At 43.7% G+C, this 22,682-nt stretch overlaps 1 protein-coding gene across 4 annotated transcripts in view; it reads left to right on the forward strand.

The window, feature by feature from the left end:
• The window catches only part of DLG3 (discs large MAGUK scaffold protein 3), a 56,425-nt gene that overhangs the window by 27,515 nt on the left and 6,228 nt on the right, over positions 1–22,682 (forward strand). For 2 of the 4 annotated variants that reach the window (XM_081080847.1, XM_081080850.1), the window contains 4 exons: positions 4,244–4,358; positions 18,709–18,885; positions 19,129–19,204; positions 19,990–20,089. In XM_081080847.1, the coding sequence (XP_080936973.1) occupies positions 4,244–4,358; positions 18,709–18,885; positions 19,129–19,204; positions 19,990–20,089 (468 nt within the window). Of the gene's footprint in view, positions 1–4,243; positions 4,359–18,708; positions 18,886–19,128; positions 19,205–19,989; positions 20,090–22,178; positions 22,225–22,682 lie in introns of all 4 variants that reach the window. The other 2 variants (XM_081080848.1, XM_081080849.1) reach the window with 1 other exon arrangement.

The following is a 22,682-nucleotide window of genomic DNA, read 5'->3' on the forward strand; positions in this document are numbered from 1 at the left end:
TTGCATTGCTGGTTTGGTTGTAATTCACCATAGCTAAGATTTGGAAACAGCCTAAGTGCCCATCAGCAGATGAGTGGATTAGAAAACTGTGGTACATCTACACAATGGAATACTATGCTGCAGTAAAACAAAAAGGAACTCTTGCCTTTTGCAACAGCGTGGATGGAAATGGAGAGCATTATGCTAAGTGACATAAGCCAGTCAATGAAGGAAAAATACCACATGATCTCACTCATTCATAGATAATAGAGACCATTATAAACTTTTGAACAATAATAGATACAGAGGCAGAGCTGCCTCAAACAGATTGTCAAACTGCAGCGGGAAGGCCGGGGAGGGGTGGGGTGCAGGAGGGAGGGGGGTAAGAGATCAACCAAAGGACTTGTATGCATGCATATAAGCATAACCAATAGACATAAGTCACTGGGGGTTAGGGGAGGCTAGGGGACTGTCTAGGGCGGGGGGAAAATAATGGACACATATGTAATACCCTTTATAATACTTTAAGCAATAAAAAAAAAGAAAGGGGGGGAGGGGGAAGGAGGGGGAGGAGAGAGAGAGAGAGAGAGAGAGAGAGAGAGAGAGAGATCAATGTAAGAGAAACATTGATCAGTTGCCTCCCATATGCGTCCTGACTGTGGATCCAACCCACAACCCAAGCATATGCCCTGACCAAGGAATCAAACTGCAACCTTTTTGGTGTACTGGACCCAGCTCCAACCAGCTGAGCCACCTGGCCAGGCTGAATTCAAATGATTTTTTTTAATATGCTGTTATTGATTTCAAAGAGGAAGGGAGAGGGAGAGAGAGATAGAAACATCCATGATGAGAGAGAATCTTCCATCGGCTCCCTCCCACATGCCCCCTGCTGGGAAGGAGCCAGCAACCCAGGCACGTGCCCTGACTGGGAATCAAACCTTGACCTCCTGGTTCATGGGTTGACACTCAGCCACTGAGCCACACTGGCCAGGTGAAATTCAGATAATTTTTAAGTGAAGCTTCTGTTCTTGGAAATGGTGCCTCTAAATCAGGGGTCCTCAAACTTTTTAAACAGGGGGCCAGTTCACTGTCCCTCAGACCGTTGGAGGGCCAGACTATAGTTTAAAAAAAACTATGAACAAATTCCTATGCACGCTGCACATATCTTATTTTGAAGTAAAAAAACAAAACGGGAACAAATACAATATTTGTATTTGCATGTGGCCCGCGGGCCGTAGTTTGGGGACCCCTGCTCTAAATATTAAGATGAGGTACTATCTAAAGACTATTTTAAACAGTTTTTTATGTTAGAATTGTTTTTTTCCCTTTATTATAAACAAACTCTCTTAATCAGATGCCCACTGTGGGTTATTAACATCTCAGAAGGATGTTTAGAAAACATCCCAATTGCTCCCAACAGTTAACCCTGGTAAGGAAGTAAATGGGAATACTTCTTAACTACCTTTCCAAGCCCTCAGTGAAGCTGGCAGCCATCAGTTAAATAAACCATTATGTTTATTAGTTTGAGAACAGAAGTGTCGACTTGGGCAGTTTTCTAATTTGCTCATTTACCCAACAGTCATTTATTCAGAGGCTACTCTGTGCCTACTAGACGTTAGATAACTCTACAAATAAAAGCCGAGACCATCTGAAACTCAAGGGGATCACCTGAATAGGAAAAAATGAATAAAACACAATTTAATAGACTTGAAAGCTTAGTAGCAAGTAGAAAACAGAAAGTGGATTCCTTAAAGCAATAGCCTTGTTCTCTTTCTGTAGTCTATTTTAAGTGGGCCCTCTGGCCCAGTATTATCAACCTTGGAGTAGGAGCTTTGAGGAAATGGTGGTTTGGTGGTTGTTGCTTTTTTTTAAAGGATTTTTTAAGTAATGTAGTTACTAAGCAACTGCCATGACCTGCTGCTAAGTTGGAGTTCAGCAGGCAAGTCAATTCCAAAGAAGGGAATATATAAACAAGTTGTGAGAGAGGGAAAACGGCTTAAGGATAGGTTTGGTGTATTTTTTTCTGGGTTCAAGGCATATTTCTGCCTTTTACTTATCTTCCTCAAGAAAGGGCTGCCTTGTCAGAAATCTCTTTGTCTCACCCGGTTCTCCTCTTAGACCATCAGTGAGAAGCACAGCCAGAAAGGAGCCAACTAGAGAGGGCCAGGATGGAGGGCCAAACCGTGGGATGGGGCCAGTGCTCAGGCGGCTCTAGAGGTATACAGTCCTGCTGCTGCGCTCTTGGGCAGTCCAGGGATTCTATGACAGATCAGTCACCACCCTCTACCTTTAGATTGGGATGCCTCATTGAAATTAATGTGTTACCAGGTAATCCTCAGAACAGGGACATTGTCCTGCTGATGTTTCTCTCCCCCCCACACAGCATTTAATGGGTGAGTCAGTGATTTAACTACTTCCTGTAGGATTTCAGGGACCGGAGTAGGTAATGAGGACAAATCACTATAACACCAGTGCATGATGAATGAAAGCACATGAACCTAAGCAGTTGGCTTCATTGGTATCAGTGTGAACAAAAAGAAACTGTTGAGAAGAGATTACTTTGAGAGTTAAAACCCCATTCCCTCCCCTTTAGGCTTTTTAACATTTCCCTTTATACCAGCGGTTCTCAACCTGTGGGTCGCGATCCCTTTGGGGGTCGAACGACCCTTTCACAGGGGTCGCCTAAGACCATCAGAAAACACATATATAATTACATATTGTTTTTGTGCTTAATCACTATGCTTTAATTATGTTCAGTTTGTAACAATGAAAATACATCCTACGTATCAGATATTTACATTACGATTCATAACAATAGCAAAATTACAGTTATGAAGTAACAACGAAAATAATTTTATGGTTGGGGGTCACCACAACATGAGGAACTGTATTAAAGGGTCACGGCATTAGGAAGGTTGAGAACCACTGCTTTATACCTAGCTGAAGGTCAGGTTGCTTTGCTGAGGGAAGTGGGGTGTCAGGTGTTGGAACAGGTGTTTTGTTTTCTGCAGGTACAGTCACAAAGACTACATGGGGGTGCTTCTTGCCAGCACTCCATGGTGCATGAAAATGCTTTTGTGGAATTTTCCCCCTCCACCCCCCGGAAATGTGTTTATGTTTTAGAGCAATTCCCCACCTTCAATCCCTAGAATAAATTTTGACTTCTTTTAAATTCAGCTGGTCATAATGAAGCATGCCTGTTTTCTACCATTTCCACAGCCTGTGCTTTATATATATCCATTTCATGTAGCAATTAAAGACTTGAAAAATGTTGTGGAATTGTGTGTGTGCAATGAGTATCATGATTTAAATGTATTAGGAAAATGTCACAGTAAGGCAGTCATATAAAAAAGCCTTTTATAATAAAGTTATAATGGCTATAGTTTTCCTAATCAGGTTTTCTTAAATTTGGTGTAAACCTATAGTTACTTTCACAGAGTGATAAGGTGGTTCAGTGGTTAAGATGGTGTCAGCAGTCCTCCAAGCTGGGCCTGTATTTATGATCCTACTGACTAGGTGATTTTGGAGGAGGGAGGTATTAGCAGACTTCTAGGATTGAGTGAATTTAGTTTTAATGTTTAATTGATACTGAAGCCAAAGCCCCTGTTTGTTAAATGGGAAATAACTAGAGAATTTGTTTTAATGTTTAATTGATACTGAGGCCAAAGACCCTGTTTGTTAAAATGGAGATAACTCAGGGGAGCTTTGTGATCTCCTTATCTGATTGTGAGGTTTGTTTGTTTTTACTTTGGCACAGGGTTCCAGTATTCCCCCTCAAAAAAGACACCTAGAAACAAATCGGCTCCCTTGCCTAACAATAATTTAATGGCCTCGGGTCCTTTCCAGCCCCTCCACCCTGCTCTCATGGCCATCTGTTCCCTGCAGTCCTCTTTTTGGGAAATTCTTTTCCATCTGCTCTCCTTGGGCCTTAGCGCCTGCTCTAAAGATTTATGAAAGCCACACTGGAACCTCCTTCCAGTTTTCATTTAAGGATTTCAAGGCAGATAAAAACCTTTTCCATTTGATACATCAAAATGTTACTCCTTTTCCGGGTGTGTTCTTTCCTTCTATGAGTGTGTAGGGTGGAGGGGAGTCTGCCTTTTTGTGCCTGGAGGAGGGACTCTGCCTATCCAGGCAAAGATTGACTGGGCTGGCTCTGGCTGCATGAAGCCAAGTGTCCTCTGGCTCGGGCCACGGGCGTGCAGGTTCAGTGCCTCTCCTTGGCTTCATTTTTTTCCTGCCCTTTTCCTTGTCTTCCTGACAGAGTACAGTCGCTTTGAATCGAAGATACATGACTTGCGAGAACAAATGATGAACAGCAGCATGAGCTCTGGGTCTGGGTCCCTCCGAACAAGTGAGAAGAGGTCCTTATATGTCAGGTGAGTCCCACTTCCAAGCCGTAGGCCTTGTGCTACACAAGGGGAGTCTGGTCCAACCCAGCCCTTGTTTACCTAGTGGGGTAGGGAGTGTGTACTCCCAGCACTACAACAACACTTCCAACTCTATGCTCAGATTGTGTACTTTCTGGCCAGTACTATCTCCTCCGGGTCAGGAGCTGGCTTGGCTTCTTTTTTTTTGTTCATGAATGACTCAGTATGGGAACTTTTTAGTGTGTGCCAATCAGAAAGGGCTATTGGGTGATTGTTGCTAGTCAGCATTCAAATAGCACTGGTATGTTCAAAGTATTTTGCTTATAATTTGTGATTTGAGGGGGAAACTTTGCATCCCTTCTCCCTTTCACATGTGCATAATACACCCCAGGCTTTATATCTGAGCGTATCAACTACCACTGTGTTCTGGTCCAGGGTCTCTTTTAAGAGACCAAGGAACTGAGAGGTTGTTGCATTCTTTTTTTCTTTTTTTTAATTGTGTTTGCTTGCTCCCTGCTGCACTGGTCTGCTGTATCTGAGTCATGGGACATGGGGCAGGATGGTGTGCATTCCCCAGGAAGGGCGGGTGGATGTGCAGCTTTGTGTGTATTGCTGCTGAAAATTATTCCAAGATATTGTCCAAGGTTGAGCTTCTGACCCTCAAGGCATATTGTCATACTTTGTCAGGTCAAAGTACAAACCTCCTGGGGAGTTGGACTGCTAAATGAACACTATGGCCTCCTGGTAGAATTAATTTCCTTCTTCCTGCCTGGGCTTCTTGGCAAAACTCCAATAGTTGGTGCAAATATGTTGTATCTCTCCAAGGTTAAACTCCTTAGAGAAAGAGATGGTGGGATTACTCCCCTGAGCCGGCTGCCTCCTTCCTCCCTCCCTGGGTGTTTAATACTTACATATGGGGTTGTATAAACCTCTTGGGTTGAACTTTTTCTAGTGGCCTCTGATACCAGCTGGGAGGTTAGGAGGTGAGGTTGCATATGCTAGTTGCCCGGCAACATGACAACTGTTCTGTGCTTGGGATTGGAAATGAAGATAGCCAACTGACAGAAAAGCTAATTGCAGCTCTTTTCAGGGTAGTTGATTTTTTTTTTCTTCAGTTGGTCATTTATCTGTGACCCTACTGCTAGGAGTGGGGCAGAGGGAGCCCCACTTTGAGCCTGAAGCCCACTAACCCCTTAATGGTTCTTTTCTAAAATAAGCACTTAATTCCACTCCTTGTGGAGCAGCTTTCTTCACATGTGCTGTGCTCACCTCCCGCTGAGAAAGGAGGAGAGCAGGAAGGCTGGAGCAGTCACCGTGATCTTTTCAGTCTCCTGACACTGGGGCACTGATGGGGAGGATCAGCAATGCACTGTGGCCCCCTTCCCGCCCCCCGCTAAAGGGTAGTACTTACGTGACTTGGTCAGGATTGTTCCGTTCTGTGCTTTCAGCCCCCACAGATGTGGCACTACAGAGTGCGTGGGAAGCTACTCTTTAGGCAAGACAGTTTTTTCAGAGAGCTTTATTTTTAGATTTTCCCTCTCTGTCTATCTTGTGCTAGAGCTCGCCCTGCCTGAGCAGGAGCAGTGGGGCATTAGCTCCCAACCTGGAAGACCTGGAGCCCTCTTTTCTGGCCCCAGCCAGGAAAACTCTGGGGAGGAGGGTGGAGATGCACTCTGGTTCTAGCTAAGCAGTTTATCCAGTTTACATAATCTGTCCTTAACCTTATCTTGATAACATTGTATCATCTGAGCAAAGCAAATATGGTTTAGGATAGTGAACATTTGTGATCACTAGATTTAATTAAAAAATAATGTTTCCTGGCTGAAGCAGTGACCTGAGGTCCTTCGCTAAGCTAACCCCTCTCCTGGAGCCAAGCTTGCTCTATTTCCTTTTGTGCTTGTTTTGAGCCTTTCACTCTACACTTGGTTCCCTTTCTTCCACATGTAAACATATTCAACTTTCATCCATTCTTAAAAGAAAAAAATTCCCTTGATAGCAGTTGTCCCTTAAACTCTCATCTTGTCTCTCTCCTTCTGTTTCCCACATTTATTTGCCCAATTCTGTGCTAGGAAACACTAGTTCCTGGAGAGGTTGGTAGTATTATGTAAAAAAAAAAAATGTTTCAGGAAGTTGAGCAAGTGCAGAATTAAAAAGAAAAATAGGATTCTTCTCTGTGATTAATCTCCAGGACAGACTTACTAGGCAGTTTCTCCAGTAGATAGGAGGGAGCATGAAAGCCTTATTTGGAGAAACCCGTCTTACCATGCAGGTTGGGAAGTGTTAGAGTCATCTGTCCTTGCTGCTGCTATTTCTCCAAATTACCTCTCTTTCAGTAGGAGGGGAAGTGTGCATCTGCTTTTCAGTTTGGTGTTGTGATCCCAGCAGCTCCAGCGGAGCAGATGCCCAGGTCTGTCAGGAAGCAGTGGTGACCGCTTAGTCGTCAAATTCAGTGACTGGTTTACTGATCCTCTGCCTTCTTCTTCTTCACCACATTTGTTTCCATGGCTTACTTGTTTGTTTTTTTCTTTTTTAAATATATTTTATTGATTTTTTTTACAGAGAGGAAGGGAGAGGGATAGAGAGTTAGAAACATTGATGAGGAGAAACATCGATCAGCTGCTTCCTGCACACTCCCTACTAGGTATGTGCCCACAACCAAGGTACATGCCCTTGACTGGAATCAAACCTGGGACCCTTGAGTCTGCAGGCCGACGCTCTAGCCACTGAGCCAAACCGGTTAGGGCTGTTTTTTTTCTTTAAAGGCTCTCTTCCTACCTCGCTGAGCATTCCTCAATCCTGTTCATTACCTCTGTCCCTAAATGGCAATGTCATTTACTTTCTTTTTTTAAAAAATTTTGTTTTATTACTTAAAGTATTACAAAGTATTTCACAACTTCAAATCATGTCATTGTGTAAGTGATGCCCCGGATCTCTTTACTGAACTGCAGACATGCATAGCAACTACTTGCCGGGCATAGGCCTGAACTGGCCCTCCCAGTGCAGGGTGTTCAAAATGGACCCCCCACCCCACTACTCCTCACTTACCTTATCTAGGTTAATTGCATCAGCCTATCATGTGGAAAAGGAATTAAATTTGTTCTGTCACCCAAGGCAGATCTCAGCTCAACAAGAGGAAGAAATTGCTAATGATTAAAGTTGTCTGCCAATGAATGGTCTGCTTCCAGAGATAGTAAGTTTGATCTTTTGTCACTGGAGGTGTTGTGGAATAGGCTAGGCAGCCATTTGCCTGGGTGTCCCAGAGGGACTTGAAGGTAAGGCAACAATCTGGACATGATCTGCTCAGAAGCTTTCAGTAGTTCCCTAGTGTTTTCTGGATAAAGGGGAACGGACCTTTAGAAAAAACCCACTACACATCAGGACCTTTGTTATTCTCTTGAAATTGCTTTTAAAATCTTTTTAATGATGTTACAAAATAGACATCATTATTCTCATTTTTCAGATGAGAAAACTGAGATTCCAGTTAGCCAAGCCCGGCCAGCGTGACTCAGTGGTCGACCTATGAACCAGGGGGTCACGGTTCGATTCCCGGTCAGGGCACATGCCCAGGTTGCAGGGTCAATCCCCAGTGGGGAGCATGCAGAGGCAGCCAATCAACGATGCTCCGAGTTAGACAGCCAAGAAGTTCCCAAACTGGAATTTGCCCCTGGTTGTTCAGACTACAGAGGGTAGTTCTCCCAGCATTTCCCAAACTGCTAGGAATCAGCTGTCATGCTAGTGAAAGTACAGATTCACAGGCTCCTCTCTGTCAATTGGATTCACCAGTTTGGGGAAATGTATGTTTTTAACAAGCAATCAGGATACTCAGGAATGACCACTTGTGTGTCACAAGAGACATTTATTTGTTTCACTCAAACTATTACACTTTCTTTAGCTCTTACTGCATGGAAAGTAGTAAATAAAGCACAGGGCTAAGAATATGGGCCTGGTTGTGGGGATAGATTCAAGGAGGCAGCAGCTGTGGTTCCTGCCCTCCAGCAGCTTGCTGTCTATATGGAAGGCACTGAGCCGCAAGTGATTTAAGTGAAGGAACTCTTTTCAGGTGGGGTTTCACCTCATTCTTCTTGCTGTTGTTTCAAACCCTTGTGATATGTTTCTCCTGCCTTCCCTTCCCCTTAGTCTCCATCTTCCTCTGGTGTGTATGGGGTTGCAAATCTGTTTTGATGCAAGTAACACCCTGCACTGAGACAGGTGAAAGCTTAGGGAGCTGTAGCTCTGTATGAACCACAGGGGAGACAGGATTTGGGAAGCAGGGAGAAGGAGGAAGAAGGAGAGATAATGGTGTTTGCAAAACAAAACTCGGTTTTAAAGTCACTAGTAACTTAATGGAAAGGCCTTTCCTACCCTTTACCATACTAGGATCATCTCTTAAATGATACAGGCAGATGAGCAGAGCCCCTCTTTCTGCACAGTGTAGGGCCTTTGGTGAATTTACCTTCCACACTGGAAAAGCCCGCAGAAATCTGCCTCTCTTGAGCCTCTTGCTCAGCAGCAGGGTGGCTATGTATTTAACTCAGGGACTTCCAGGGACTTCCAAATTCTATACTCATATTTTTTTAATTTATCTATAGAAGGAATGAATGAAAGACCTTGTACTCCAAAGGTTGCCAAAAGGCTTGGTAGTACATTTGTAGAAATAGCTTTTGAAAGTCTGTTCTGGCTAGCGTGCCTGCATTTTTGCAGCCACAGGACAGCATCAGGCATTTTGGGAATCCCGGCTGGCCATCTGCCATCCCAGTCTTCTTTCCACTCTGGGAAGGAAATCATGTTGGGGCATCTGTAGTCTCGAGTCAAGAAATAATGTCAGAAATATTGGCTCGATCATCAAAGGCAGCTAGAGAATGCTGCTTGTCAACAAGCAGACATGACTTGTGCAACTACCCTGTGCTTTAGCCCAAGGTGGTGCTTGGGGGAGGCTGACTTGGTGTTACTCATTAATGCGTTTCCATAGTGGATTAAGATGACAACAAGGTAATATTGGCAGGCTTCACTATCAGATAGGATTTTTGGGGTGATGGTGATATGCATCTGGAAAAGCCATAACCATTTAAGATGTACATGATTTTGAAATGTATTAAATGTCAAAGATAATAATTTAATCTCTTCTTTTGAGTTCTTTTTAGGGGGAGGCAACCCATTATCTAAATACATTGAAGAGGCAAAACTGGCTATTTATGTAGAGTGATTCAGACAACATCAGCTACCAGAGGGCAGGGCAAAGTTTCCACTATCAGCGATTCTGGAACTGCCTGTTGCTAAGTCATATACCCTAAATGCCGGTCCTAGACCTCTGTTTAGAATCCCCTTAGCTGAGTGCCCCTGTAACTTCAGAATTGCCCTCAGAAGTCTGACACTTTGAGACAGACTAAGGAGGTGTCCTTCCATGTTGTCCATGGACCCTTCCTCAGGGTGCGCAGAGAGGTGTGGTGTGCTGTCAGCTGTGCTTGCACCTCTTATGATGACCCATCTTGTGTCTACTTAAGTAGTCAAGTTTGGCCTTTTTGGTTATTGTTCAGAAGCTGCTGGAAATTTTAACTATTAACACTGAGGTCAGGGGTTGAGTTGTTGCTGCTTTATAGCTCTCTGCATATTTTATATTGAGCAGGCAAGAGAAGGGCTGCTCAGTTTTCAAGTAATATGTGCCTATTATCTGGTACTTTCTGTCTCGGATAGCTCAGGCCACTTTAACAAAATACCACAGACTGGGTGGCTTAGAGAACAGACATTTATTTCTCGCAGCTCTGGAGGCTAGGAAGTCCAAGATCTAGGTGCTGGCAGATTCAGTGTAAGGTTTGTAGATGGCCATTTTCTTGCTGTGTCTTCATGTGGCCTTTCCTGGATGTGTGTGAAGAGAGGGGGGAAATGGAGGGAGGTGGGCGGGGAAGAGAGAGAGAAAATTCCTGTCTTTTCTCATTAGGACACTAATATCATGATCAGAGCCCCTCCCTCATAACCTCATCTAAACCTAATCACTTCCCAAACGCCCCACCTCCTGATACCATCACATTAGGGACTGGGGACTTCAGCATATGAATTTTGGGGGTACACATTCAACCCATAATACTGACCAAAGGAAGAAAGCAATGTCTTAGACTCCAGCTGATAATGAGAGGGAAATACAGTGGGAGAACACTGGGAGGTTGTTCTGTGCCCCCCACCTCAGTCTGGTCTCATCTGTCATTTGGGAGCAGTAGATGCAGCCTTGGTCCTCAGAGGGCTTCTCCTTTGGTGATAAAATATAAAAGATTAAAAAACTGCAAGAGTTAAATAGCAATAAATGGAAAATAGAAAGGTCACTGCTAAATATATAGTATGAATTTGGAAGAAGGAAATTTGTAGTGGGTAGGGTCACAGAGAAAGGTGGGACTTGCATTGGGCCTCAGAGGAGTGGCTGAGGGCATGAGGGGACAGGCAGAGCCTCCCAGGCCAGGCAGAGAGCTAGAGCCACAGGCAAAGAGCTGGGCATTTTGGTGGTTGAGTGCATTTGAAGTAGCCACTTGGCCTTTGAGGCTGAAGGGCTCTTGTTTACTTTGCTTTGAGAAACCTGCCTGACCAGTTTTCTTGAGAGTTCCCATTTTCTTGGCATTCCTGTTCGCTAAGATACCAGGCTGTGCCTGATACTTGTGATTTCTTTGGATCTTGCATATCCATCCCTCACAATTTAGGATCAGAAGTGTAGAGACTGTGGCCTGGTAATCTATTTACTTTGAGCTGATTATATTCCTGCTTTCCCATCAGGCAGTGGGGTCCCAGTTAAAAGGAAGATTAGGCCAAGTGCCCCAGAGCACGTGCATCAGCCCTGTGAACAGGCACACAGTTCTTAGTGGATACTGTTTGAAGGTCACCACTTCAACAACATGTCTTGCTGCTTTCTCCTTGGGAAGACAGACAGCAATATTTACAGCTGCCATGCCGAAGCTTAGCTTGGGACCTCCAACCTGCAGACCCTAGGAAGAGCACATCTGCTTTTAGTGCTGCTGTGACTCAGCTCCAGATTGCCTACTTTCTCTTTGTTTTGACATGCCACGTTCCAAGAATTTCATGGAGGACTGGTCAGGTCTGAGGGAGCACTGTGTCAGGAGAGAACAAAGCGTATGGAAATATTACCGTCCACAGCCTAAGGTCACAGTGAGCGATTACATGAAAGATGATTGTCTAACCCTGAATATGTTCCTCCTTGGTTATGGCCATGCACCTCTGCGAAGCCAGGGAGAGTCAGATCCTGGGTTTTCCTGCCACTTCACAAACATGGTGGCTAGACCAGAAAAATACTAACTTATCTTAACAGCTGGTAATGATTAAAAAAAAAAAAAAAGCCAAGGCAATGAAACTAGTCACACAAGGCCTACTGAATGAATGCCAGACTTCTCAGGGGACTGAGGCTGTCCAGGTCCAGCTCGCCACTCTCCTGAGTGCCCTGCAGTACAGCCAAGTGCGGGCACTGCTGGCCCCGCAAGCACGCCCATGCATGCTGGCTCCTTGCCTTTGTTCACTCTGTTCCCTCTAGCCGGAAGGGCCTCTCCCTATCTCTATCTTTTGAAACCTTGAACCTTCGTTGAACTTCAGTTCAAAAGTCAGCACCTTATAGCGTCCCCAAGCTAGACATGATCTGTGCTCTTAAATGCTTTTAGGCCTTGGTTTGTCCTGCTTTGTGCCTTTCGCTACAATAAGCTCTGCCAGATAGCATACTCTGCAGGCCAGAGTCACTTTGCTTCTGGATCTCCCATCTGGATGGAACACAGTTCCCCCCACAGAGTGGACTCATTTAAATAATGGAAGAAAGGTATTTTCTAGTCATAGCCAAGTGGAGCATTAGCTTTATTTCTTTTTCTTTTCTTTCTTTCTTTCTTTCTTTCTTTCTTTCTTTCTTTCTTCCTTCCTTCCTTCCTTCCTTCCTTCCTTCCTTCCTTCCTTCCTTCCTTCCTTCCTTCCTTCCTTCCTTCCTTCCTTCCTTCCTTCCTTCCTTCCTTCCTTCCTTTCTTTCTTTCTTTCTTTCTGTCTAATTGTGACTGAGACCTCATGACATTTTTCTGAGGTTTAAGAGCCCAGGGCTGAAAATCACCTACCATCCAACTCTCCATGAACTCTCTAGGCCAGATTTTCATCATCTGTGAGGAAGTTTTCTAGCTCATCAAACAAAATTTCAGCAGGAAAAGAGACAAAGTAGGTTTAGAGAGAATCCATATCATGGATTTGGAAACAAATCAAAATCATGACAATGGCAGGACCAGTGAGGGAATTGGGAATGTTTAGCCTGATTGAGAAGAGCTAGGAAAGACTCAGAGACATTAAATGTTAGAGCTGGAAAGAAACTTAGAGAAGTTTAAAGGATTTCCTTTAATAGATAGGAAGTGGGACAAAGATGACCTCTGAGGCTCCAATGTTCTACAAAGCTCTTTTTCCATTTGCAGTTCTGATTGACAGAAAAGGAATATCTTGTTATTCATCTTCCACATTCTCAACTGAGAATGATCTTATAGTTCAGAATTTTAATTTTAAATATTATGCTGCTATGTCTTTGACAAAATCACAGTGTAAAAACCATTGTCAATTCTGTTGTTCAGTATTTCTTCTTCACAAATTCGTTAGGTAAAATCCAGACAGATTTGGGTACCACTTTTTAAAAAATATGTTTTTTAATTTATCTCAGAGAGGAAAGGAGAGGGAGAGAGAGATAGAAACATCAATGATAAGAGAATCATTGATCAGCTGCCTCCTGCACGCCCCCTACTGGGGATCAAGCCCGCAACTCCGGGCATTTGCCCTTGACTGGAATCGAACCTGGGACCTTTCAGTCCACAGGCCGATGCTCTATCCACTGAGCCAAACCAGTTAGGGCTTGGGTACCACTTTTTATTAGGAAATTGCCTTTTTGATCTTGTTTGCCAGGGAACTTAGACCGATATTTATTTCTCATCTGAAGTAAATGGCTCAATCCAGGTGCTTGGTATATCAATTTCTGCACTTTGTTTAAGTGCCTAGGAGAGTGCCTGGTCATATTAGATGCTCATATTTATTTAATTAATGAAGATCCTTAAGAATAGAATATTGTATCAATATTAAAAATATTAGTTTTAAGGAATATTCAATTATATGTGAAATATTAATGATATAATTTCAAGTGACAACTAAGGTTGCAAAATTATGTATGCACAGCATGTTTCCAACTTAGTGAAATATGTATTTTTTTGTTTGTGTTTTTATTACACAATATTACACGATACCACATAAATGTGAAGAGTGGTTATTTCTTTTTTTAATTTACTTTTTTTATTGTTTAAAGTATTATATATGTCTCCTTTTTCCCTGATTGACACCCCCTGCCACTCCCATCCCTGAAGGTAAGCCCCCACTGCCTCAGTGTCTGTGTCCATTGGTTATGCTAATATGCATGCATACAAGTCCTTCGGTTGATCTCTTATCCCCCACCCGCCATTTGTCTCTGGATCTATTTTTGTTCATTAGTTTACATTGATCATTATATCCTACATATGAGTGAGATCATGTGATATTTATCTTTCTCTGACTGGCTTATTTTGCTTAGCATACTGCTCTCCAGGTCCATCCATACTGTTGCAAATGGTATAAGTTCCTTCTTTTTTATAGCAGCATAGTATTCCATTGTGTAGATGTACCACAGTTTTTTAATCCACTCATCTGCTGATGGGCATTTAGGCTGTTTCCAAATCTTGGCTACTGTAAATTGTGCTGCTAAGAACATAGGGGTGCATATATCCTTTCTGACTGGTGTTTCTGGATTCTTGGGATATATTCCTAAAAGTGGGACCACTGGGTCAAATGGGAGTTCCATTTTTAACTTTTTGAGGAAACTCCATACTGTTTTCCGCAGTGGCTGCACCAGTCTGCATTCCCACCAGCAGTGTGCGAGGGTTCCTTTTTCTCCACATCCTCGCCACCACTTGTTGTTTGTTTATTTGTTGATGATAGTGATTCTGATAGGTGTGAGATGGTACCTCATTGTTGTTTTGATTTGCATCTCTCAGATGATTAGTGATTTTGAGCATGTTTTCATATGTCTCTCGGCCTTCTGTATGTCCTCTTTTGAAAAGTGTCTATTTAGGTCCTTTGCCCATTTTTTGATTGGATTGTTTATCTTCCTTTTGTTAAGTTGTATGAGTTCTCTGAGAAAGAATAACAACGTTGGAGGGATCACAAAACCAGATATCAAGCTATATTACCAAGCCACAGTACTCAGAACTGCCTGGTACTGACACAAGAACAGACATGTAGACCAATGGAACAGAACAGAGAACCCAGAAATTGACCCAAGCCATTATACCAGCCGTGGGCAAACTACGGCCCGCGGGCCGGATCTGGCCCGTTCGGCTGTTCTATCCGGCCCGCAGAGCCGAAAGAGCGGAGGGTTCTCTTGCTCTCCCCTCCGCTCCTTCACCAGCAGCAGTGTTAACATGGCAACGTCGGGAAACACAGCCGCAGCTCCTTCTTCTGAGTCCAGTTTAAGAACCCATTGTGGCCCTCGAGTCAAAAAGTTTGCCCACCCCTGCATTATACTCAATTAATATTTGACAAGGAGGCAAGAGGATACAATGAAGTCAAGACAGCCTCTTTAATAAATGGTGCTGGGAAATTTGGTCAGATACATGCAAAAAATGAAACTAGATCACCAAAACACAAAAACAAACTCAAAATGGCTAAAGGACTTAAATGTAAGATGGGAAACCATAGCCGAGACCGGTTTGGCTCAGTGGATAGAGCGTCGGCCTGCGGACTGAAAGGTCCCGGGTTCGATTCTGGTCAAGGGCATGTACTTGGGTTGCGGGCACATCCCTGGTGGGAGATGTGCCGGAGGCAGCTGATCGATGTTTCTCTCTCAGCGATGTTTCTAGCTCTCTATCTCTCTCCCTTCCTCTCTGTAAAAAATCAATAAAATATATTAAAAAAAAAAAAAGATGGGAAACCATAAAACTCTTAGAAGAATCCATAGGCAGCAAAATATCAGACATTTGTCGTAGCAATATCTTTACAGACACAGCTCCTAGGGCAAGGGAGACTAAGGAGAAAATAAACAAATGTGACTACATCAAAATAAAAGGCTTCTGCACAGCAAAAGAAACCACCCACAGAACAATAAGAAAGCCCACTGCATGAGAGAACATATTTGCCAAAGAGTGGTTATTTCTAAGTAATGTTAAATGTGATTTTTCTTTTCTTAGACCTGATATTTTCCTTACCTTTTGCAACAGCATGGATGGACCTGGAGTGTATTATGCTAAATGAAATAAGCCAGTCAGAGAAAGATAAATACCATATGATTTCACTTATATGTGGAATCTAATGGGCAAACTAAAACAAAATATGAACAGATTCTTAGAGAGCAGACTGACAGCTGTCAGAGGGGAGGTGGTTGGGAGCTGGATAAAAAAGGTGAAGGGATTAAGCAAAAAGAAATACTCATAGACACAGACAGCCCTTTATGATGATTGCTAGAAGGAAATGGGTGAGAAGAGGTAGAAGAGGGTATAGAGGGGATAAATGGTGGTAGGAGACTTGACTTAGGGTGATGAACACATAATACAATATACAGATGATGTATTATAGAATTCCTGAAACCTATATAATTTTATTAACCAATATTACCCAAATAAATTAAATAAATATTTAAAAATAGTTAAACAAGAAAAATATTTTAAAGTATACTATAATGAGCTTATTATTTTAATTTAACTTTTAATGAAATCAATGAACAGTTTAAAATCTCAAATATTATAATAGCATATATAAAAATATTAATTCCTTGCCTATTCACCCCTTTTCTTGTGCTTTAAACTTGTAGCCAGTAAACTCCCTTCTAATCTTCTGTAACCTCATCCCAATTTCTCTTTTTTAAAAAATATATTTTTATTGATTTCAGAGAGGAAGGGAGAAGGATAGAAACATCCATGATGAGAGAGAATCATTGATCAGCTGCCTCCTGCACACTCCCTACTGGGGATCAAGCCCAGAACCCAGGCATGTGCCCTTGGCCGGAATCTAACCTAGGACCCTTCAGTCCGCAGGCCAACACTCTACCCGCTGAGACAAACCAGCTAGAGCCCAATTTCTCTTTGTCATTTTAACATCTTGCTTTAGTCCCTCCCCAAACTAATTGGGGCTTCATCCAAGTTCTGTTGTTTTCTTTACTACATTTGTTTTGACCTTTGAAGCTCATAATGCCATTTAGTGTTTTTCATTGTCACTTAGAATAACGTCTTCACCGTGCTCATCTTTGTAGGAACAACTTCCAGAAAGCCTTCCTTGCTTCAGGAAATGCAGTCTCAAGTGTAGCACAAACACATTCAGATTTGATTGTGTCACACAGAACTCAGAACTTTGAAACAGAGCAAGCACCTCCTTCACCCTGCTGGCCTTGGCCTCTCTCCTTACTAGTCTAAATGTGTAACTTGACAAGGGAGATAAAGGGCTTTTCTTCAGAGTTTGGGTATTATCATTTTTAAATAATCTGACACTGATTTCTTTTTTTAAAATGTTTTTAAATTGATTTTGGAGAGAGAGGAAGGAAGAGGGAGAGAGAGATAGAAACATCAATGAGAGAGAAACATCATCAGTCACTGCCTCCGGCAGGCCCCTAGTGGGGATTGAGCCTGCAGCCCGGGTATGTGCCCTGACCAGGTATCAAACCAGTGACCACTTGATGTATGAACGATGCTCACCCAGCTGTGTCACACAGGCTGGACTTGACACTGATTTCTTAAGGATTCTGTTTCAAGAAGTTTCAAAAGTCAGTGGGTATTTCACTCTCCACAGTTTTTTTTACTATATTCTCTATTCCGTTTGGGCCTGCATGTGAGGAAATAGTGTGTTTTTCTTGGCAGCTTCCATCTGAGCCCTAGCATAACTTATTGCAGGTAGATGTCTAAGTCTTGGACTAGTTCTGGGAAATCCACCAGGCTGTGTGTGCAGAGGTGTTAATGGGAAAATGAAAAAGACAACCAGAGCCTAGGTTGCAAGTAGAAAAATACAAACTTCTCACTGAAGTCACCCATTTGTGGGAACTCCATTTGAGGAGAGATGCAGTGGAGGCTAAAAGGAGACACTTTCAGGCAGGTGAATTGTTCCCTGGGCAGGAGCTCTGGTGTAAAAGACCAGCTTCATCAGAGCCCAAGTCAGCTGTGGATCCTCAAGGATTGAGTTTGTAGCTTCAGTCTAAATTTGCCTTCAAATCCACCTCTACCCTGTTATCCCATTACATATGAAGTCAGATTTATGTTCTTAAGTCTGTCTTGAAGTATCACTTCCCTACTCTCAAATCTTCAGAGGCCTTCTAAAATGTGCCTTCGATCTTTATTTCCAACCTCATTTCCTATGACTTCCAGCTGCACCTCCTCTTTCTCAAGCCTGCATGGTATAGCTCCCTCCCAACCTTCTCCCATTGTCCCCTTTATCTCTTCGCTCTGCATGGCTTGTCACAGGACCTGACTTCTGTCCCACGTTAGTTAGGTGTGTAATCTATATCAAATTCTTCTTCCTCTCAGAGCCTCTATTTTCTTATATGTATATATCAGACAGAGAGACAGACTGAACTAGGAGACTTCTTCTTAGGGTACCTTTCAACTTTATCATCATGTGGGTCAACATCAGCCTTAACTTTTTCCTTGGCTGCCCCAGGACACAGGGCCCTTTTCTCATTTGTGTTTCTACAGCATCGAATACCATTCTATACCATTCATTGTTTTGGGTTGTAGTTAACATTTTTATGTCCTATCTTCAACTGCTTTTTGAGGATACATTTGTAAATAGAGAAAGCCCATTGGTAGAGCTAATTTGTTTCCCTAGGACAGTGATGGCGAACCTTTTGAGCTCGGCGTGTCAGCGTTTTGAAAAACCCTAACTTAACTCTGGTGCCGTGTCACATATAGAAATTTTTTGATATTTGCAACCATAGTAAAACAAAGATTTATATTTTTGATATTTATTTTATATATTTAAATGCCATTTAACAAAGAAAAATCAACCAAAAAAATTAGTTTGTGTGTCACCTCTGACACGCGTGTCATAGGTTCGCCATCATTGCCCTCGGATGTGGGTGAGGGAGAGGTCTATTGAGTGTCTTCTTGTGTCTAGAAGCTGGGAAGAGATGGGAGTCAGAAAGATTGTCCCATGATGGGGAACGAAATGTTTGTTTGAGAACCTGGCACATATTAATGTTGGGCTGACAGAAATAATTTTTTCTGGGCTACTGTGAGGCTGTTGGATCTGCGCTGACCCTATGGGTTGGCTTTTCAATGCCATCCTTTCAGAGTGTCGGCTACCTGGCATTGAGGGTTACAATGATCACTTCATCTTCCACTGTGCGTTTCAGGGCCCTGTTTGATTATGACCGGACACGGGACAGTTGCCTGCCAAGCCAGGGGCTCAGCTTCTCCTATGGTGACATTCTGCATGTTATTAATGCCTCTGATGATGAGTGGTGGCAGGCAAGACTGGTGACCCCACATGGAGAAAGCGAGCAAATTGGTGTGATCCCCAGTAAGAAGAGGTGAGTTGTCATGATCACAAGAGAGGCCTTCCTTATCCTTTCCTTGGTACTGATTTCTTTTTTGCTGATTATACTGTAAGTTGCTTGCAAAGGGTTTGCTTCATTATTCCTTTTTGGTAGAGAGTTGGTACTCAGGACATGGTTATGACTCAATGAACCAAAAGGTGGCTGCTGTGTCCATTGCAATCCACTGCTGAGACTATGCACTGGCAGTAATAGGACTTGTTTCTGTTTCCAAAACAGGGTGGAAAAGAAAGAAAGAGCTCGATTGAAAACCGTGAAGTTCCATGCCAGGACAGGCATGATTGAGTCTAATAGGGTAAGTGGGGATCCCCAAGGGAGTCAGCCAATATGTGAAGAGGAGTAAGAAGCTTGGAGTCTGTGTGGTGGATAAGAGAACTGGGGACAACAAAAGAATCCCTTTTTTCAGGGGCTGGCTCTGTCCTATCAGCATACTGACTGCTTTTCTGAGAACAGAGAGAGGGCCCTCAAACTCCCCAGCCTGTGTGTGTGCTCCTTTTCCCGGGGAACTGGTTCTTGATGTGGTGGAGTCGGAGTGTCTGCAAGGCTGACTGGCTTGGGGCACATGAAACAACTGTGGGTGTCTCCCTGGCTGCAGACACTGTTGGAGCTGTGGGGACCCTGAACAGAATCTGGCCTCATCATCTAGCCAGGGAGGCAGCCCCACAGCTCTGACTGCCCTTCAGACCAAATGAGGATCGAGGGCTCTTTCCATTCATTCCTGTTCTTCTATGAGCTTCACAGGCCAAAGAAGTTCCGATGGTAGCAGTAGAGGGAAGTTATCAGTAGCATCTTAGGGCATGTGTCCAGGTGGCTACAGTGACCTTTGTGCTTTAGGAAGTACCAGTGAGTGCTGTGAGTCTGGATTAGGTAGAAACGTCTAACATCCCTACAACATTTTCCTGTAAACATAATTTTCCTCTTACATCAACTTTCATTTAATCTCATAGACTCCATTTGTGAAAAATGGTCTTTTATTTAGCTCACCATTGTCTCCATTTTAGTTTTTCTTGCATGCTTTAAAATCCATTGTTTTGTTTTTCTTCTTCTGTCCTTCCCCTCCATCTTCATGTTCTTTCACAGTCGATCAAAACGAAACGTAAAAAGAGTTTCCGCCTCTCTCGAAAGTTCCCATTTTACAAGAGCAAAGAAAACATGGCCCAGGAGAGCAGCATACAGGAACGTAAGTAGCAGCAGGGTACAGAGAGCAGCTGGCGTGCAGCCCCGCCCTCTTTCTCATTTGCACCTCCCCTTGTGAGAGGACTGGGAACGTGTGTGTGCTGGCGTGTCCATGTGTGCATGCGTGTGCATGTGTACCTGCTTGTTGGCAGAGTCAGGGTAGCAGTTGGTCTGCACAGGGAGACATTGAGTCTTTTTGTCCAGCTCGTCACTCTAAAGGAATGTTGGAGGCTCTGAGTAGAAATGGTTCCAGGGCTGGCCTCCTAGAAAGTCCTGGTGCTGGTATTGGGAGTGCCAGGCTGAGCTCTGCTGTGGTGGTGATGAGCAGTTCTCAGCCACAATGCCAGCTTTGGAAAACTGGATTTTCAAGAGAACCAGGTCTAGGGACTCAGTGTTGCTCTCCTTGGCTTCCTCCTCTTGTGTTTTCTTTCCCTTAACTTCACTTGCCTATGCCAAGAGAAGAGCCTTTTCTTCGCTGGACACCTGGAATTGGGCCTACTTCTTGAATCACACACACGTGCATTCACACACAGGATGTCCACGTGGCTCTAACAAACCCATATTGTCCCAGAGTGATTACAAAGCCAGCTTTCAGAATAAAAACCTTCCTGAAGGAATTGACATAGAAGGGGGACTACTCAGCATTGTCCAAATAAAGATTTATTGAGAAATATGAATCTGCTTTGGTAGAAAAGACCATATAGCTGAGCTAAATGAACTTTAATAAAAATTTTCACCTGAGGATATGTGTTGTTGTTGGTTGGTTTTTTTTAATTTCTAGAGAGAGAGGGAGTGAGGGAGAGAGAAAGAGAAACCTTGATGTGATAGAGAAACATTGATAGGTTTCCTGCACGTGCCCCAACCAGGGATTGAACCCACACCCTTTTGGTGTAAAGGATGACGTTCCAACCAACTGAGCCACCTGGCCTGGGCTAACTGAACTTTTTATGAACCAGTTTAATCCTGAGAATATTCATATTCTGACATATGCCTTAGAAATTAACTGTTCTGACCTGTCAGGCTGGTGAAATATTTCTCATGTGGTTCATGGTGAATTATAAACCTCTCTTCTGCCTCACAAGGAGGGGTCTTGGGGTCCTGGGCTATTGGGACTGGCTAGTTCAGATAGGGAATGCCCTTTTTCTAGGCTAACCTGATTCATGGTCATGGTATATGTAGGTCATTGCCATCTAGGGTAGTTGCTAGGAAAGACAAGGACACCTTCATCCAGATGAAGGGGATGGCTCACAATCCCAGGGAGCTCAGTAAGAGCACTAGGTGTAGTTGGTTCTGCTTGTGAGCAGTAGGAAATGGTCACCACAGTTCATCAGATGAGTCCCAGAACCTCTGCATTGAGCCTGGAGGGGTGCACTGTTGAGTGGCCCAGCTGACGTGTAGTTTACCTGTTGGGTAAGAGATGAAGCTGCCTAGTGCTTATCCTCTGAAAGCTGAGCTCAACCCCTATGGTCTACACAACTCAGGTCAGCTGTGAAGGCCACTCAGACTGCATGAAGCTTTCCCTGAAGGCTTTGGGCAGAGGGAATCAGTATTGGGGGAAAGCTCCTTGGGATGATGACAATTCTGCCTGCCTCCCTGCCAAACATAGGTGTTTGCTCTTCATGCACTACAGAGGGAAATGGTGATTTCAGGGGCAAAGCAGAGACCTAACTCTATAAAGACAAATTTAGTTAAGGCATGTGCTCCAAGCCTTGAAATGTCACCTGCCCTGTTGGCCTGTAGGCTGTAGACCACCTGAGATAGTCCCCTCCAAGTCCCTCTAGCAGCAAATGAAGTCCAGGTATCTTATTTGACCTGGGACGTTCTTTCTATAGCAAAGTTCTTAACCTCACTATAGCTATAGGTCTTCATAGTGTTTCATACTTCTGTCACTAATGCTCACCTGGCTCTGTATTCTTCCTTCCCCTGTCTTTTTTCTCTATTTTCTCCCTCCCTCCCTCCCTCCCTCCCTCCCTCCCTCCCTCCCTCCCTCTCTCTCTCCCTCTCTCTCCCTCCCTCCCTCCTTCCTTTCCTCCCTCCCTCCCTCCCTCTCTCCCTCTTACCGCTCTCTTTTTCCTTGCTGTCTGTGAAATCAGGACTTCCCTGGGTTAAGTGACGATTATTATGGAGCAAAGAACCTGAGTAAGTCAAACGTACACACCGTATTCTGGGCATGAATGGTGATGCTGGGGTTGGGGGTGTAGGGGATGTGGGTGTGGGTGAGGGTGAAGGGTGAAGGGAGGGCAGTATTTGTGAGAACTCTAATGCCACAATAGGAGGAAGTAGAAGTGGCTGTGAATGTCATACTTCTACTCTGGGTCCCTGGTACCGTAATAAAAGCCTGTCATTCATGTCTGTGTTTTCCTTTTATACCTTGAAGTGGTGGGGAGCCCAACCCTTGTCATCCCACCTTGTAAGTGAGGTGGGCAAAAGTACTTCTCCAGGGTGATTACTCAGCTCATCTATAGCCTATTGTTGAGGTGAGGGATGCCTGCTGGTTGGCGTCTTCTCCCAGTGACCCAGCACTAAAGTATTGGGCTTGAGAATGAACTGATTCACTCTAACTAGGGACAGGAGCACTGTGAAGCCCTTTACCCAGT

The sequence above is a fragment of the Myotis nattereri genome, assembly GCF_964212035.1.
Source record: "Myotis nattereri genome assembly, chromosome: X".
NCBI lineage: Eukaryota > Metazoa > Chordata > Mammalia > Chiroptera > Vespertilionidae > Myotis > Myotis nattereri.